This window comes from Solanum pennellii, chromosome 6 (genome assembly GCF_001406875.1).
Source record: "Solanum pennellii chromosome 6, SPENNV200".
Taxonomy (NCBI): domain Eukaryota; kingdom Viridiplantae; phylum Streptophyta; class Magnoliopsida; order Solanales; family Solanaceae; genus Solanum; species Solanum pennellii.
Window position 1 is genome coordinate 29089146 of NC_028642.1, and position 16953 is coordinate 29106098.

At 28.6% G+C, this 16953-nt stretch overlaps 1 protein-coding gene across 1 annotated transcript; it reads right to left on the bottom strand.

Annotated features, from left to right (window-relative positions):
- Positions 1-299: 299 nt before the first annotated feature.
- LOC107022908 lies at positions 300-1471 on the bottom strand. Its single transcript, XM_015223481.2, has 2 exons — positions 1304-1471; positions 300-1213 (listed from the first exon to the last, which is right to left on the bottom strand). Exons 1-2 carry the CDS (start codon positions 1358-1360, stop codon positions 620-622), a joined length of 651 nt encoding a protein of 216 aa, XP_015078967.1. The 5' UTR covers positions 1361-1471; the 3' UTR covers positions 300-619.
- Positions 1472-16953: the final 15482 nt, after the last annotated feature.

The following is a 16953-nucleotide window of genomic DNA, read 5'->3' on the forward strand; positions in this document are numbered from 1 at the left end:
ACACATGTTTGCACACGCTGTTATTCATGTTGATGAGTTGCAGATAAGCATATATATTAATGCTCGTTTAACTATTGATTAAGGCTAAAAAATTCAAAATGAAAAAAAAAATATAGTCAGCAAAAGACTTATAAGGAGCAACACAAATAGCTAGCGAGAATTCATGTAGACAAACTCCAATTTCCTGGAGATTGAGGCTTACTTATTGTATCGATCCGTAGATAACTGGATGAAAACTTGTCAAATGACGGAAATGAAGCCCATCATTTGCTCATTATCCTGCTAATATCATGAGGAGCTGATTTAAAGATGAAATTATATTTGCTTAATTAAGGTTCATTTCATAATCCAATGTCATTGATTAGGATTGACAGCATTTAAATGGACAATGAGTAAATCTGATCCGAGTGAAACGTGGACCAGGAGCCCAAACCGGGATGGATCTGACTCAAATATCAATGTTCAACCCCAACAGCTAACTCGTGAGTCTACTATAACACGATTAAATCTCTGGATCAAAAAGCATAGCCTGCTAATGTCTGCTTATTATTTCAGATATTGGAAAAATATTATAGTGTATACTCTACAATCTATATATCAAATAGCACTAAATCAAAACCTATGCTTCGAGTGATTTTCCATGTGGAGATCTGACCCTGAATACATGTTCTTCCCCTGTACATTGATCCACTTTAACGATCCAACGACTCTTTTTCTCCGAAACGCCTAAATCACTGCCTTTTCGTGTCATTCTAGTCATCCATAAACCACCTTCTCCTATGGGTAACAAATGCGCATTAAAGCTTGCACATCTCCACGATCCCATTTGCAACGCGTTGTACCCTAAAACAAAGGCATTACTTCCCCCAATTCCTCGTGCTGTTTTAAAAATACGTTCAAAGTTGTTAATGTTGCAATCAATTACTACACAATCTGCTCTTCTATAATCGTTTACTAGTAGAGTTTTGGCATCTCCAATTACAAATTCAACGTGCATAGCGTTATGTTGTAGAAATTCAATGGATGGATTTAATTTATCGAATTCACGGAGAATGCAAACGACTCTACCACCAGTTTGCTGAGCTGCAGCCACAAGGGCTAGTGTGGTGGAATCGGCTGCACCAGCACACGCCACGACCATCAGTTGTGCATTGTTTCCAGCAACAAGTGCTGAGATGAATTCTGATACATCTGGCTCTTTAGCACTCTTTCCCTGAAATATATAAAAAAAAATGAGAAACAATAAAATATTGGAATTTTGTTGATTCAATTGTAGAGAACAAATTGTGAAATCATAACTAACCATTTTTATTGCTTTGAGATAGGCTTTGGTTGCACTTTCAGGTGACCAGCATGCCATTTTCTTTTCTCCCTCTATTTTTTCTTCTTTCAAATTGGATCGACTCTTCAAGTTTGAAGACGGCAATATATAGCATTGGAATGGCGGTAGTTGTGACCTATAGATGGATCTACTCTGTTTCATATTACTTTGTCACTTTTTCCCCTTCTATAAATATTAGAAAAAAAGAATACTTTTTAACAATATTGACAATTAATATGCTATCTAAGTGAAAAAAGTAAAAAAAAAAACAATTAATGGAATTTTAAAATCGTGATGAAGTAATTTTCACTCGAATTGTGTACTAATTAAGTGGACGATTAATTTAGTTTAATTTTTTTAAGAGGGTGGGAATTTTTTTTTTGTAGTTGTCAAATTATTTGGCTCTTCGTTGTGGTGTTGTGAATCAGAGAGACAAATGAAAATTTTAATCCTTCAATTAGGACTATTTGAACCAACTTGGAAATATCAATTAGTATTATTTGTAGACAAAACTGATAGGAACCATGTTTATTAGTGATCCAACAAACAATCGTTGTATTAATCCAGATTCGAGTTTAGTACAACTTGAATTAATTAATTATCCAACTGACTGTCCCTTTTGGTCTTTTGGTGTACGGTACATAATCTTTCAATAAATTAAGGATTTACGTAACTTATAGAATATTTTAACTTCTTGTGACAGTAAACTAATCTGGCTTTTCTAAATCCTTAATTTAAATTATCGTTCATACACAATGCATACTAGATCTGATTAAGTTTAACTAATTATTTTGCCCTTTCTATTACCTGTTTTTATTTTAGTAGCAAGTCTTTCAGTAACATATTTTGATCCTTCTTTTCGTTTTAATTTTAAAAAAAGTCTATTCTAAGTATAAATATATGTTATCACTATCGTCTGAACGATTAGATATCCAAAAATAATTTTTAATGTTTTATTTCCTAAAATATCTTACATTTATGATATTATGATGAAATGAAATAGGGTTTAGGCATGTGCCAATGTGATGATGTGTTGTGGTGTGCCTCTGCCCTGCTCTGCTGCAGTAACACAAAGCCATTTTGTTACGTAATGTTGCATTGCAGGCCAGCTGTAACATGGCATTGTGGCTACCTAGCAATTATCCACGTACAAATTTCATAACGTTGATAAGTTTCAAGAGAAAAACGTGAATGGACAATTTATGGGTCGCAATTTTATTTTTTGTGGAAATAGTATTGCAGCCTTTAAAGAGACAATGAACATGGGTTGGAAGATGAAACTCCAGCAATTGCACCAGAATTAAAAAGGTTATGTGACTTTTTTAAGTTAGTGTTCTGATCAATATTTTTGATAAAAAAAAAGAAGCTAAATTGTCAAAAAAAATTATCAGAATTTGGTCAAAAATTAAAAAAATTGTAATATTTTCTTTTAAAAATAAATTGATCTTTTTTCATTTTTAGTTAAAGGTAGGAGTTTAAAATTAAAAGGATAAAAATGTATAAAAAATAAAATAACATAGAAAAAATATTATTCGAGCCAAAAAGATATTTCCTTTTAGTTACTCCCTTCGCCTTTTTTAATAGGTTATTCATTTATATAAATAGTTGATCCGTAACTCTTGTCATTTTATGAAATTAATGCATACATTATTATATTATTTCTTTTTTAACCTTACGAGAGGTTAACCTTGAAAATATACATTTGATCAACTTAGTAAAACTAAGTATTGATTTATGTTTATTGATTAAATTAATTCATGTTCATTGACTGAAAACTTGAATTTCAAAAAATTTAATAAGAGTAGAAGGATAAAGTAACATAATTTCTTAATGCAAGTGCAAAGTAAAAAGATACTAATATAAAAAGGGACGGAGGGAGTATTATTGAGGTGAATATATTCCATTTTAAAAAAATTATGATTTTTACTCATAAGTTTTAGAAACAATCAAAACTAACCACAGATTTATATTACATAGCAAGATAGAAACGTCGATGTAACAAGATTCATGATTTCCTCAATAAGTCATTGCTTCTTCGTTGCAGCAAATAATAACAAGTAGGTCCATGACACTAAAGCAATGTAGTAGTTCGAAGGAGTGCAACAAACATCATTCCAAACATCGTGAAATAGACGAAACTAATAACTTTGTTAATTTGAGCCGAATGTTCATCATTTTCATCAACTACCATATCATCACTTTCATGTTTCACTGAATATTCTATCACTACTTTGGTGTTAACGTAAAAAATTATGTAATACAGCAAATAACTATTATAGAATGTTTTTTTAAAAGAGAAAAGTCTGGTGTAGAATTTAAATTTGGGAAAAGGGTCTGATGTACTCCTCAACTTTGTAGTTTAGAGCTGATATATCCCTTGTTATTAAAGTGACTCATATATACCCCTATTTATAAAGAAATGACTCACATATACCCTTTTTCTCTAACAGAAATGAAAAAAAAAATTTTAACATTATTTTTTATTATTTTTTTCTAAAAAATATAATCTCATATGAGTAAATTTAATCTTCGTCAAACATATTTTTTTGACTTTTTTTTGTTTCAATGACTAATTTAGAATTATTATTTTGATAATCAAATATATTTATGTTTCACTAATATTCTTGTAAAACTTATTATAGATGACAACTTTTTTCTTCAAATACAAAAATCAATTACAATATAGACAAAAAATAGTTTAAATTTTTTTCTTTAAACTAAGGATTGAAAGAAAAAAAATAAAATAGAATAAAAAACTCATATAATTATAATAAAAGAAATTAAAAAATAATTTATGTACGGAAAAAACTTAAATATACCTTAAACTTTGATAGAAGAATCATATATACCCTAAATAATTTTTTTTAAACAACTAAAAGTAAAAATAAATAAATTTAGAACTAATTTTTTAACTTCCGTTAAATGAAGGGTATATGTGAACTCATTTTGTAACGGCAGGGGTGTATGTGAGCCGTTTGTATAACGATAAGGACAATATATGAGTCATTTTCACAATGAACTGTATATCAGCTCCAAATGGCAAAATTGAGGGGTATATCAGACCCTTTTCCCTTTAAATTTTTAGAAACTCTCAGATAATGATATTTAACTCAAATACTAGTTTATTTTTTTTAGTATTTAAGTATTTAGATTATTTGCCAAAAAAATATTTACCAAATTATATGGACAAATTTATTTTTATTTTTTTTTCATATTTACTTGGAAAATCTATGGCCAAACGGGTCCTAAAAAATTCATATCCTACTAATTGTAAATAGAAATCTTAAATTGAGTAGGCATATATGTTCATGAAAGAACAAGACTATTATGAAAAGTCATCTTTTAATATATAAAGGTCCTAAATTGAACAAACACGTTTATTCATGAGCCAAAATATAACTACTATAAAAAATCACATCTTACGTTTTACGTATAAATATAAGGACTTTTTAGAAATAGGAAAGAAAATTTTGTAAGTATATATAAGGATTTTATTGTATTCTAAAGTGAATTGTTTGTTTTGCCCCAATATGTATGGAAGCAATACTTCTTTAAGGAAAGTGATTCTTCACAATTCAAAAGTCATTTTATTTTCTTCTATCATTATATTTCCTATTATTTTAACAATAGCAATTCACATCTTACATAATTATTCTCATTACACTCAGCATAACGACTTTATTATTACTTAGAATTGATGCTCCAAACATAATTGATCACAAATGGATGCCCAAGATGTATTAAGGATGTAAAAAAATGAGCCCAACTATAGGAAACTTATTGAATTCATCTAAATTAAATTTTAAGGGTTGGACTAAATATAATTTGTATTTGGTTCAATCTCAACTGATTCAAGTCTTAACTCATTTTAAAAGGAAAAACTTGCAAAGATACTATATTAAGAAAAATATATCATTTATAACAATAAATTTTTTTTACTTTATAATTTTTAATATATATTACAGAGAATAATTTATAGAACACATATAATACAAGTTTTATTGATGGATAATATATTTATCACTCATTTGATAACTCAGTATAGAATGTGTCAATTTTTTATCAAACAAACATAATGTATTTTAAAACAGTTATAATACATATATATTACATACATAATCCACTTTTAATATATATTGCAGATTTATTATAGTATTGCTATGTAGGGGTGTACAAAATCGAACTGAAAATCGAATCGAATCGTAAATCTAGTAAAATAAAAGAAAAAACCCGGCTACTGATTTCGTTTGACTTGGTGTGGTATTGGAAAAAAAATCCGACTATATTTAGGTTGATTTGGTTTCAACTAAAAAAACCAATCGGAGACCAAACCAACCCGACGTTATATATGTAATTTTAAAATTTTATTTTATACATAAAAATATTTACTTTGGAATCATTTTAAAATATTTATTATACTATTTCATTCAAGTCTTAACTCATTTTGAGAGGGAAAACTTGCATAAATATACTATATTAAGAAAAATATACCATTTATAACAATAATTTTTTTTACTTGATAATTTTTAATACATATTACAGAGAACAATTTATAGAACACATATAATACAAGCTTTATTGATGGATAATATATTTATAACACATTTGATAACTCAGTATAGAATGTGTCAATTTCTTATCAAACAAACATAATGTATCTTAAAACAGTTATAATACATATATATTACATACATAATCCACTTTTGATATATATTGCAGATTTATTATAGTATTGCAATGTAGGGGTATACAAAATCGAACTCAAAATTGAATCAAATCGTAAATCGAGTAAAAAAAACCCGACTATTGATTGGTTTGACTTGATTTAGTATTGGAAAAAAAATTCGACTATATTTAGGTTGATTTGGTTTCAACTAAAAAAACCAATCGGAGACCAAATCAACCCGACGTTATATATGTAATTTTAAAATTTTATTTTATACATAAAAATATTTACTTTGGAATCATTTTAAAATATTTCTTATACTATTTCATTCAAGTCTTAACTCATTTTAAGAGGAAAAACTTGCATAAAGATACTATATTAAGAAAAATATACCATTTATAACAATATTTTTTTTACTTGATAATTTTTAATACATATTACAGAGAACAATTTATAGAACACATATAATACAAGTTTTATTGATGGATAACATATTTATCACACATTTGATAATTCAGTATAGAATGTGTCAATTTCTTATTAAACAAACATAATGTATCTTAAAACAGTTATAATACATATATATTACATACATAATCCACATTTAATATATATTGCAGATTTATTATAGTATTGTTATGTAGGGGTGTACAAAATCAAACTGAAAATCGAATCAAATCGTAAATCGAGTCGAATAAAAAAAACCCAGACTATTGATTTGATTTGACTTGGTTTAGTATTGGAAAAAAATTCGACTATATTTAGGTTGATTTGGTTTCAACTAAAAAAATCAATCGGAGACCAAACCAACCCGACGTTATATATGTAATTTTAAAGTTTTATTTTTTACATAAAAATATTTACTTTGGTATCATTTTAAAATATTTCTTATACTATTTCATAATTTTTATCTTTTAGTATATTATTTCAAGTTTGAAACTTAGAATTCAGAATGGTCTAATATATATCATAGTTCATATATATTGATAATTATAATAAACTTAACTCAAAATCAAATTAATACTAATGCAAAAAAAAAAATCAATTCAACACGAGAATGACAATAATATCAAATATTTGTTCTTTAGATTTACATTGATTTAGAAAATTAAAATACATAATCTAATTTTAATTTTCCTTAAATATTTAGTAATGTAACTAATACTTATTTGTTATAAACAAATTGTATTATAGTGAATGTCTAATTATGTGGAGTCCTTTTAGGATATGATTAGTAATCCTACTTGGAGACCAAGTTAGGTTTCCCCTATAAATAAAGGGGTTTTCCTTCATTGTAAATAAGATATATGAATCATGAATATACTTCAAAGATGAATAAGAAATCTTCTCTTTTCCCTACTTTATTCTTCTTCTAAATTTATGTAGTTTCATAACAAGTTATCAGCACGATTCTTTAATCAACTAATCAAATAATACAAAAGCCTCGAAGATATGTGTGCACTGCCCCAACGACGATGATTTGATGGAGTCAATGTTATTCCTTCTCTGGTAAGACATATTAGTAATAATAGAAGAAAAGGTAAGAAGCTATGTTTTGATTTTTCTTCTACTGTTTACTTTCAGAGTATATAATTATATTTTAAAGAAGTTTGTAAAGCTATTCTTTTTTTTACTAACTACATATTACTGCTATGATCTTTATAATTGAAAAGGAAAGAGAAAAAACAATCAAAGTGTTATAATAATTATAATTGAGGATAAGACTATAGATTCAAGTCCTATAACACAAAAAGGGTAAGACAATAGATTTAAATCCTATCACACAAAAAAGGTAAGACATCAAGTTTGAATCTTGGTGCACCATGATAAACGATGTTGGATTAAAGTCCCATCAATTTATGGTATAATACGCCTTTATATGAATAAGACATTTGATTTAAGTATCAATGCACTATATCGATGATATATTGACTATTAGCGCAAATAGTGAACTTTTGATGAAAATTAGTCATGAAAACATATTCCATTGACCCTCCATTCACTAAAGTGAATATGATAGTCGTGCATATTGTGTCTGAAAGAAGACAAGTGATTAATTAATGCACATGAATACAGAGTGTGTAGACACGTAATTTTGACCGACTTTAAGTTTTATACCCTTTTTAGAGCTTAAATATTTTTTATAAATATTTTGAGTTTTATCTTATTTTATTAAGTTTATTTTTAAAAGATATGAAAACCAAAAAAATAGAATAACACTTTAAGGTATATTTTTATTTATTCATTCAAAGTTTTAATAAATTAATGATTTTAACTTTTTATATTTTTTTATCTAGCTATTTAATTTTTCTTAATTAATATTATTATTATTTTATAACAAAAAAAATAATTAAAAGAAGTTAACCTACCCATTATCCCACCCCCGCTTCACCATTTCTCTCCACTCACCCCACACCTCACTCCACTAATACAACTCTTCCATACACATGTATACACATATGCATAAATATATACACATTAATAAGGGGAGGGGAAAGGAGAAGAAGGGGAACGAAAAAAAAGAATCAGAAAAAAGGGAGAAGAAAGAAAAAAAAAGAGAACAAGGAGGAACGAAAAAAGAATCATCAAACAAAAAGATAAAAAAAAAAGGGGAAAAGAGGAAGAAAAAAAGATCTGCAAACAAAAGGAGAAAAAAGAAAACAAAAAAAGAAGAAGAAACAACAAAGAAAACTTTTCATTTTTTTCTGAAGAACACACGCACAAAAAAAACTAAAAAATAGTGTAGCTCGAGGTTTCTAGTTCGTGGTTCCTAAATTCTTTCTTTTCGTGAAATAATTTTCACAAGAGGTAATACTTAATTTTATTTTGTATTAGTTTTATGTCATGATAATGCAAAAATGGATTGCAATATATATTGAAGTTGTTAAATTTCGCATGTGTTTAAACCATTAATATTTATTGATGTTATTATATGAAGTATGTTCAAATGTTCATATCAACTTTATGATTAGATCATTTGTATAGTTATATTTAGTGTGAAATTATTACAACAAACCGTGATTTATTTTATATTTAAATAATCCATAGTTTATTTTATATTTAAGTAAAAGTATTGTCCAAGTAATTTTAATTTTTAATATTTAGTTTATAATGATAACATGTCTAGCAATTATGTAAATATATTAATTTTAGTTAGTAGAATTTTGGTTTAATGTTAGTGACGTAAAAAAAATCGAATAAAAATGGAAGAAGAAAAAAAATATATAATAATAATAATAATAAAAGGAAAAAGAAAAAGTTAAAAAATAAAATGTGAGAAAGAATATAATAAAAAGGGGGAAAAGAGAAAACAGAAAAAAAAAATTATAGAAAAAGAAGTATAAAAATAGTATTAAAAAAAACATTCAATTGAAGAGGAAAGAATTTTTGTTTTTTTTTTTGATAGTTTCTTTGTCCAAACAAAAAAAAATTAAGTTGAATAATAATAATAAAAAAAATCTTGAAAGTATAAAAAATAATAATGATAACAATAAAATAATAATAATAGTAAAAGATGAGAAGGTAAAAAGAGAAAAAAAAGAAACGTAAAAAATAGAATAAAAATAAAAATAAAAATAATAACAAAAGAAAAAGTAAAATAAAGAATATCTTATTTTATTCTGCTTTGTTTGATTTAATTTATATGCGTATATATATTTTTAATTAAAGGGCATAGATTAATAAAATAAGGTAGTTTTAATATATTTAAATAAATTAAAGAATGAGGGTAAATACATTTGTTTTAACAATAGAATATTCAAAAAATTAGTTTAAGTCATAAAAGTCCATAAAGTGACCGTGCTAGAACCATGGGACTGGAGGGATGCCGAATACCTTCCCCTCGGTCCATAGAATTCCTTACCCGAACTGGTTCGCAGACCAAACAAAGAGTCATTTCCTTTTGATTAGGGATTAAACAAAAAAGGTGACTTGGAACACCGTAACTCAATTTTAAGTGGCGACTTTGAAAAAAAATTAATTAAAATAATCCCCTAATTAATAACGTCACTTAAATTGGAAAAATCCTTACGCCGCTGCGCGAAAAAGGGGTGTGACATCTCTGGCGACTCCGCTGGAGACTAACTAGAATTCGAGCTTGTAAATATTGACTTGTATATGACTGTTATTAATTTTATCGTGTTTGTTATATTAATGTTGTATATATTCGCTTGTTTACCACTATGATATTGTTTGAATTTCAATATAAATTGTCTTCTATAAACACCAATCTGAGTTTTCTGAGATACTTTATTCGGAGATGCGATTACGCTTCCGAACCATGTGATACCAGAGATGCGACAATGCTCCCGAGAAGGATTCTATAGTAACACATCTTAGGATGGTGAGGATAAACAGTGAGGCCGGAAAGCCCTGCTACCGGTAAGCTGTCCCTTCTCAATTTGAGTTGTCCACTCATTTTATAGACAGTCTAAACACTCATTCCATTAGGTTGCTTAACTTAATTAAACATGTCTCAAACATTTATTATCCTTAATAAGATTCACTTTATTTGCTACATATGCATTTTTTTAAATTTAATGTGGCTCAACATTGGGTTCAAGTGTATGTGTTATATGTTACAAATATACTATTTGAATGCCGATCAACGTTTGAATAAATTAGTAAACTAAAAAAGGATTTTCCTCAAAAGTAATAAATATAGCAATTATTTATAAAATCTTAAAAGTTTAGTATTTTTATTTTTACAAAAACATGACCAAAATAAAAACAGTTTTCGAAAGATAAAATACATATTTTTTAAGAAATAAATAAAAAAGGTAAAATTTAACAAACTATGCACACCTATTTCTCAACTCGATGAGATACGTAGGCAATCCTCCTCGGGTTCGGTGATCTTTTAAAAAAAATTATTAAAAAATAGATGTATTTCCTATAAAAAATAATGTTGTGTTTACAATATTTTGGAACTACGTTCGACCTGATTCTTGCTTTATACAAGATACGTAGGCAGCCTTATTTTGAGGTTCGGTCCAACCAAGAAAAAAATCTAAAAAGTCCTTGCCAAAAAAATTGGGGCAAAAAAATAATTTTTTTTAATTTTATTTTTAAACAATATTTGACTTTGTTGGTACCAAAATTCTTATAATTGTGCATAAGAAAATAATAAAGTGTTAAACTATTTGACAGGACGGACTAACTTTGTTGTGACCTATAGACTTCTTTTGGTATCTCTTGATATATTTATGGTATACTTAAGAAACTATTTTGCTTAAAGTTAAGGTTAAAACAAATTCGATCTCATTGTTTCCGGTGCATTGTGTGGTGAGCTTTAGATATAAAATTCAATGGAATGACTTTTGACCTAGAACTTGGCCTAAATGTTGGTTAAAGTGAAATTGTGAGCAACATTTAACTTGGAAAATGATTATAGGCTTTCTTTGATCTGATTGTGCCTTTCAAGCCTACCAAATGACATGTTATCCATGAGACTCCCATTTTGAGCATGAAACATTTTTATTTGAATAACCACCACTTCACATATATCATTTTTAGAGCATAAATGCACTATTTTCTGGATCTCACCTCCATGTGTGTACTATCAATTAGATAAACAGCGCTGAGACCTAAGTTGGATATCAAAGTGAAAAGAACAAGTATGTGCAAGATCAAGCAAAATGACAAAATAAGCTATAATAAAAAAATGAAAGGAGAGAAAATAAAAAAAATGAATGGGAAAAAGATTTAAGGAAAACAAAAAATATTGAAAGTTGTGCAAATTTTAAGGAGGAAATAATCATTTTACCCCAAATGAATGTCCTACCTTTCTCCAAACCTACGTTACAAGCGAATAATAAGTTCTATTTGATCCCATTTTGTGTGTTCTCGCATCAATGGATACTTACATAAGAGCCAAGCATATGGTATCTCAATCTCATACATTGAATATCTTTCCGAGTGTGAGTGAGTTTGATATAAAACGTCCTAAGATTGAAACACTTCTATTGTGCGAAGTAGGACTTCATTTATTGCGAGGGCACTTGAAACATGAAGATATGAATTACTTTATCCCTTAACTTAGGCAATATAAATTCAAGTAAACACTTAAGTATGTTTCAGATACCATTTGAAATTTTAGTGATTACTCAAAGTTGACCTCAAATTTGTCTGAAAGTAGTTGAAGAAGACTCATATGCATCATGTTAATTGTTGGTACCAACTAAAGTCAAAACATTGTCAACCATGAATTGGTTCATTTATCAAAAGATGTCTTTTGTAGAAAAAATCAAGACAAAATAAAAAATAATTTTAGGCCTGAACTACGTTCGACCTCATTCTTGTTTCGGCAAGATACGTAGGTAGCCCTAATGTTGGGTTCAGTTCAACCAAATACAAATTTAAAAATTCATAATGTAGTATACTGGGGCAAAAGTCGTTTGTTTATTCATTTGGTCTCTCATCTCAAAGCTCAAAATCAACCCCATCATCTAAAGTCAATCAAAAAAAAATCTTTGCATCAACCCTTGATATGTCGAGAGTAAGTTGGTTAAGGGTAGGTAAAAAACCTGAATGGGCACCATAAGACAAATGTGAGTAGAAAGAAATAAAAATGAGAGAGTCTTATTGGTGAAAACCCTAAGTGGGCACCGTAAGGCAAAAAGGAGTTGAATATAAGAGAGTCTTATTGGTGAAAATTCTGACTTGCACCATAAGGCGGACGTGAGTTGGAGCAATTAACATGATAGAGTTTTAGCGGCAAAGACCTTCGTGATTATCACAAAGTGTATATGACTTTATTAAGTGCCAGGATTCCACATCAAGATTGAATGATCAATAATGGTTGATGAATAGATTGGATAGCCAAGTCTGGAAATCAATTCAAATTGCATGGCATGATCAGTAGACTCGGCTCCCACACTCAAATAAGTTTTTCTTTCTTCTTCTTACTAAAAAAAAAGAGTCTTCATCGAATCTTTTCTTTTATTCTCGTATAGTTCATAATTTTCTTATACTTTTCGTCACTTTTTTTGGTATGTATTTGAGTCGAGTCTTTGTCAAAAAACTAGGAAGGAATTTCAAGACTCGCTACCAAGTCTCTAAATGGTACTAGGCGAAGCATCAGGCTACTGAGTTATAATATGTCTTCAAGTGTTGAATTGAAATTCTCTAACTCTATGAAGGCTAAACAATGAGTGTTGTGAGATAAAGACATTGAATTTGGGTTCCAAAATAAGCAAATTTGCATGAAAGTACAATCAATCAATAAGAAGTATTGACCGTTGGAAACAACCAAAGTGTCACAAGTGTTTGAGCCACCCTTGTCGAAAGATGGAACCACAAACCAACCACCACCTTTTGAAACTCACGAATTTTCTTTTTTGAAGCAGGGACACAAGTCGTTTCAAGATTAAAAATTCGAGGAACCTAGATGTTCAACCTAGTCTACAACGAGCGAAATGGAAACCCTACTATGAAGACTTGTGGAATATTATATGAAAGTTGGCTAATATATATCAAAATAGCAATTACCTGAATGTTGGAATATTTATTTTATTTATTATTATTATTATTATTATTATTATTATTATTTTTCTCCTTGAAGGAACTGCCAAATAATAAAGATAGCATTCACAATTTTTAATTGGTATTATTAGTTTGTTGAAAATTTTATTAGCAGGACCCTCCTGGATAATGAGACTAGCAGGACCCTCCTGGATAATGGGATTAAAAGGACCCTCCTGGATAATGGGACTAGCAGGACCCTCCTAAATAATGGGATTAGATTACTTTCTAATAGGATAAACACTTCCTAGTCTAGATTTTTAGTTTTATTTTCTCCTAAAATAAACACTTCCTAGTCGGAGTTTATGTTTTATATTTATATTTGCTAATAACTCACAAAATTTTTCTAGTGAAAACTTAGGCAAAAATTTATTTTTGTTGTTGTTGGTTTTCAGGTTTCCTCAAGCGAGACATGAATTTGAAATTCAAGAACAAAGATTCAATTTTTTTTTAGAATGATCAATTCCATGATGATTAGAATTAGCTTCTTCAATGTATGTAGCAGCTTGACTTTCTCACATCTTTTACAAGTCAACTTTTGATCAAGAAAACACGCAGCTATTCAAGAGCATTTTTCAAATTGTCATTTTAAAGAATGTCAAAAGTTCCGCCTCCATTCCAATTCTAGGTTAAGATATTCACCCAATAATCAAGGTGATATCTTAAAGTCAAAATTCAAGTGAAGATTCAATAAAAGCTGCATGGATAGAAGTTTGTAAATTTGTTTTTCTTTTCACTATTAGCTTTCAATTTTATATTTGTATGTAATGATAAGAGTCGCGATCTAGAGCCTCGATGAAACCTCACTTAGCTCCAACTCATCACCTCATCTTCCTGAACTACACGTGACCTGATTCCCTTATAACCTGGGATATGTAGGCTGTCCAAAACAAGGACTCGGTTGCATAAATTTTGGTCTTTCAAATAAGAGTTCGGTCAAAACTTGTCATTTTGTCTACTTCTTTGTCTGAAAACTCTTCGTGTTTACAGTCAAAGAGGGGCAAACTGTAGACACGTAATCGAATTTAAGTTTTATACCCTTTTAGAGCTTAAATATTTTTTATAAATATTTTGAGTTTTATCTTATTTTGTTAAGTTTATTTTCAAAAGATATGAAAACAAAAAAAAAATAGAATAACACTTTAAGGTATATTTTTATTTATTCATTCAAAGTTTTAATAAATTAGTGATTTTAACTTTTTATATTTTGTTTATCTAGCTATTTAATTTTTCTTAATTAATATTATTATTATTTTATAACAAAAAAATAATTAAAAGAAGTTAACCTACCCATTATCCCACCCCCACTTCACCATTTCTCTCCACTCAACCCCACACCCCACTCCACTAATCCAACTCTTTCATACACATGTATACACATATACATAAAGATATACACATTAATAAGGGGAGGGGAAAGGAGAAGAAGGGGAACGAAAAAAAAGAATCAGAAAAAAGGGAGAAGAAAAAAAAAAGAGAACAAGGAGGAACGAAAAAAGAATCATCAAACAAAAAGTTCAAAAAAAAAGGGGAAAAGAGGAAGAAAAAAAGATCTACAAACAAAAGGAGAAAAAAGAAAAAAAAAGAAGAAACAACAAAGAAAACTTTTCATTTTTTTCTGAAGAACACACGCACAAAAAAAAACTAAAAAATAGTGTAGCTCGAGGTTTCAAGTTCGTGGTTCCTAAATTCTTTCTTTTCGTGAAATAATTTCCACAAGAGGTAATACTTAATTTTAATTTGTATTAGTTTTATGTCATGATAATGCGAAAATGGATTGCAATATATATTGAAGTTGTTAAATTTCGCATGTGTTTAAACCATTAATATTTATTGATGTTATTATATGAAGTATGTTCAAATGTTCATATCAACTTTATGTTTAGATCCTTTGTATAGTTATATTTAGTGTGAAATTATTATAACAAATCGTGATTTATTTTATATTTAAATAACCCATAGTTTATTTTATATTTAAGTAAAAGTATTGTCCAAGTCATTTTAATTTTTAATATTTAGTTTATAATGATAATGTAACTACTCTTTTGGTCGTTTTGAGTACTAGAGCTTTTTATTTCATAAATACTTTTTTCGATAGATTTTAAATGGGTGTTTTGGACTATTCATAATTATAACTATGAAATTAATGGGGTAGTTTTACTAATTTATTTAGTTAGTGGTTAAGAAAATAATATTAAAATAAATAGTGGGTCACTTTTACTACTTTTTATAATTGGTTATATAAGAATTAGGGTAGTAAATAAACTATGGAAAGAGTAAGGGTTTGAGACAAGGCAATGGCGACATCAACAGAGCATCGTGTATATTTCTTTTTTGCGGGTGGGTTTTCTGTATATGAATAGTGTACATGTTATTGGGTTGTCTATAGTCGTGGTTAATGTATGATTACTTATTTATTTATTTATTGTGGACAAAGAATAGTGGAGAGTTAGGAAGTAAAAGGAATGAGGGTTAATTATATATATTATTATATATGTATGTAACTGAACGGTGACTATATGGTTACTAATTTGTTATTAATATGGTGGGATTGTCGTTAGTTCGTCTGTCATTGGTTTTTTAACCAGTGGCTTGCATTTTTATATGTTAATATTTTGTTCTCACATTATAAATTATATTTTAATATATTAAGATAGGTAATTAAATATAGGTATATTGTGTTATTTAAATTCTATTAAAGTTATGCTAATTAGAGGAATTAAGGCTTGTCTTTAGGTTTGAACGTTAGAAAAAGTGACTATAGATTAGGTGAGTTGTTGGGTTTAGGCTGGATATAAAATAATATGAGTGTTTATAGATTCGATAACTTATAAATTATGCATATATACTTTATATATTGGAAAGGTTCGGAGACATTGAAGAAAGGAAAAGTATTGGAGAAGAAGCTTGCTTGATTTCGGTTCTTCGGTGGAGGTAGGTTATGATTTATTTCTATGTGATAGATAAACTCTAAATAGCGATTGATATGTATTGAGTGATATTGTAAAGTCTCCTATGTACTTGATTGTGTGGTTGTATGTTTTGACTGTGTGGTTTGTGGTTGGCCTAAAATTATGAGACTGTTGTATTCTAATCTTGAAACCTCTCTATTAAAATGACGCCTTGAATAAAGAAGGCTTGATGAAATAAAATAATGAGATAATTGGATCGGAGTGTCACGTTCCGACACGGTATTATGGGATCGGAGTGTCACGTTCCGACACGGTATATGGGATCGGAGTGTCACGTTCCGACACGATAACATTAAAGGAAAGGAATCTTGAATTAACTTAATATACTCAAACTCAAAGAACCTATTTCCCAAATGAGTATGGTGTGGAGGCATGAGTCCTCATAGGTGTGCTTGATGTTGTGATTGATGGTGTACCTATTATGGTGTTGTTGTTAATGGTTCATGTGTTTGTTGCTTGCCACCTGTTAAGTA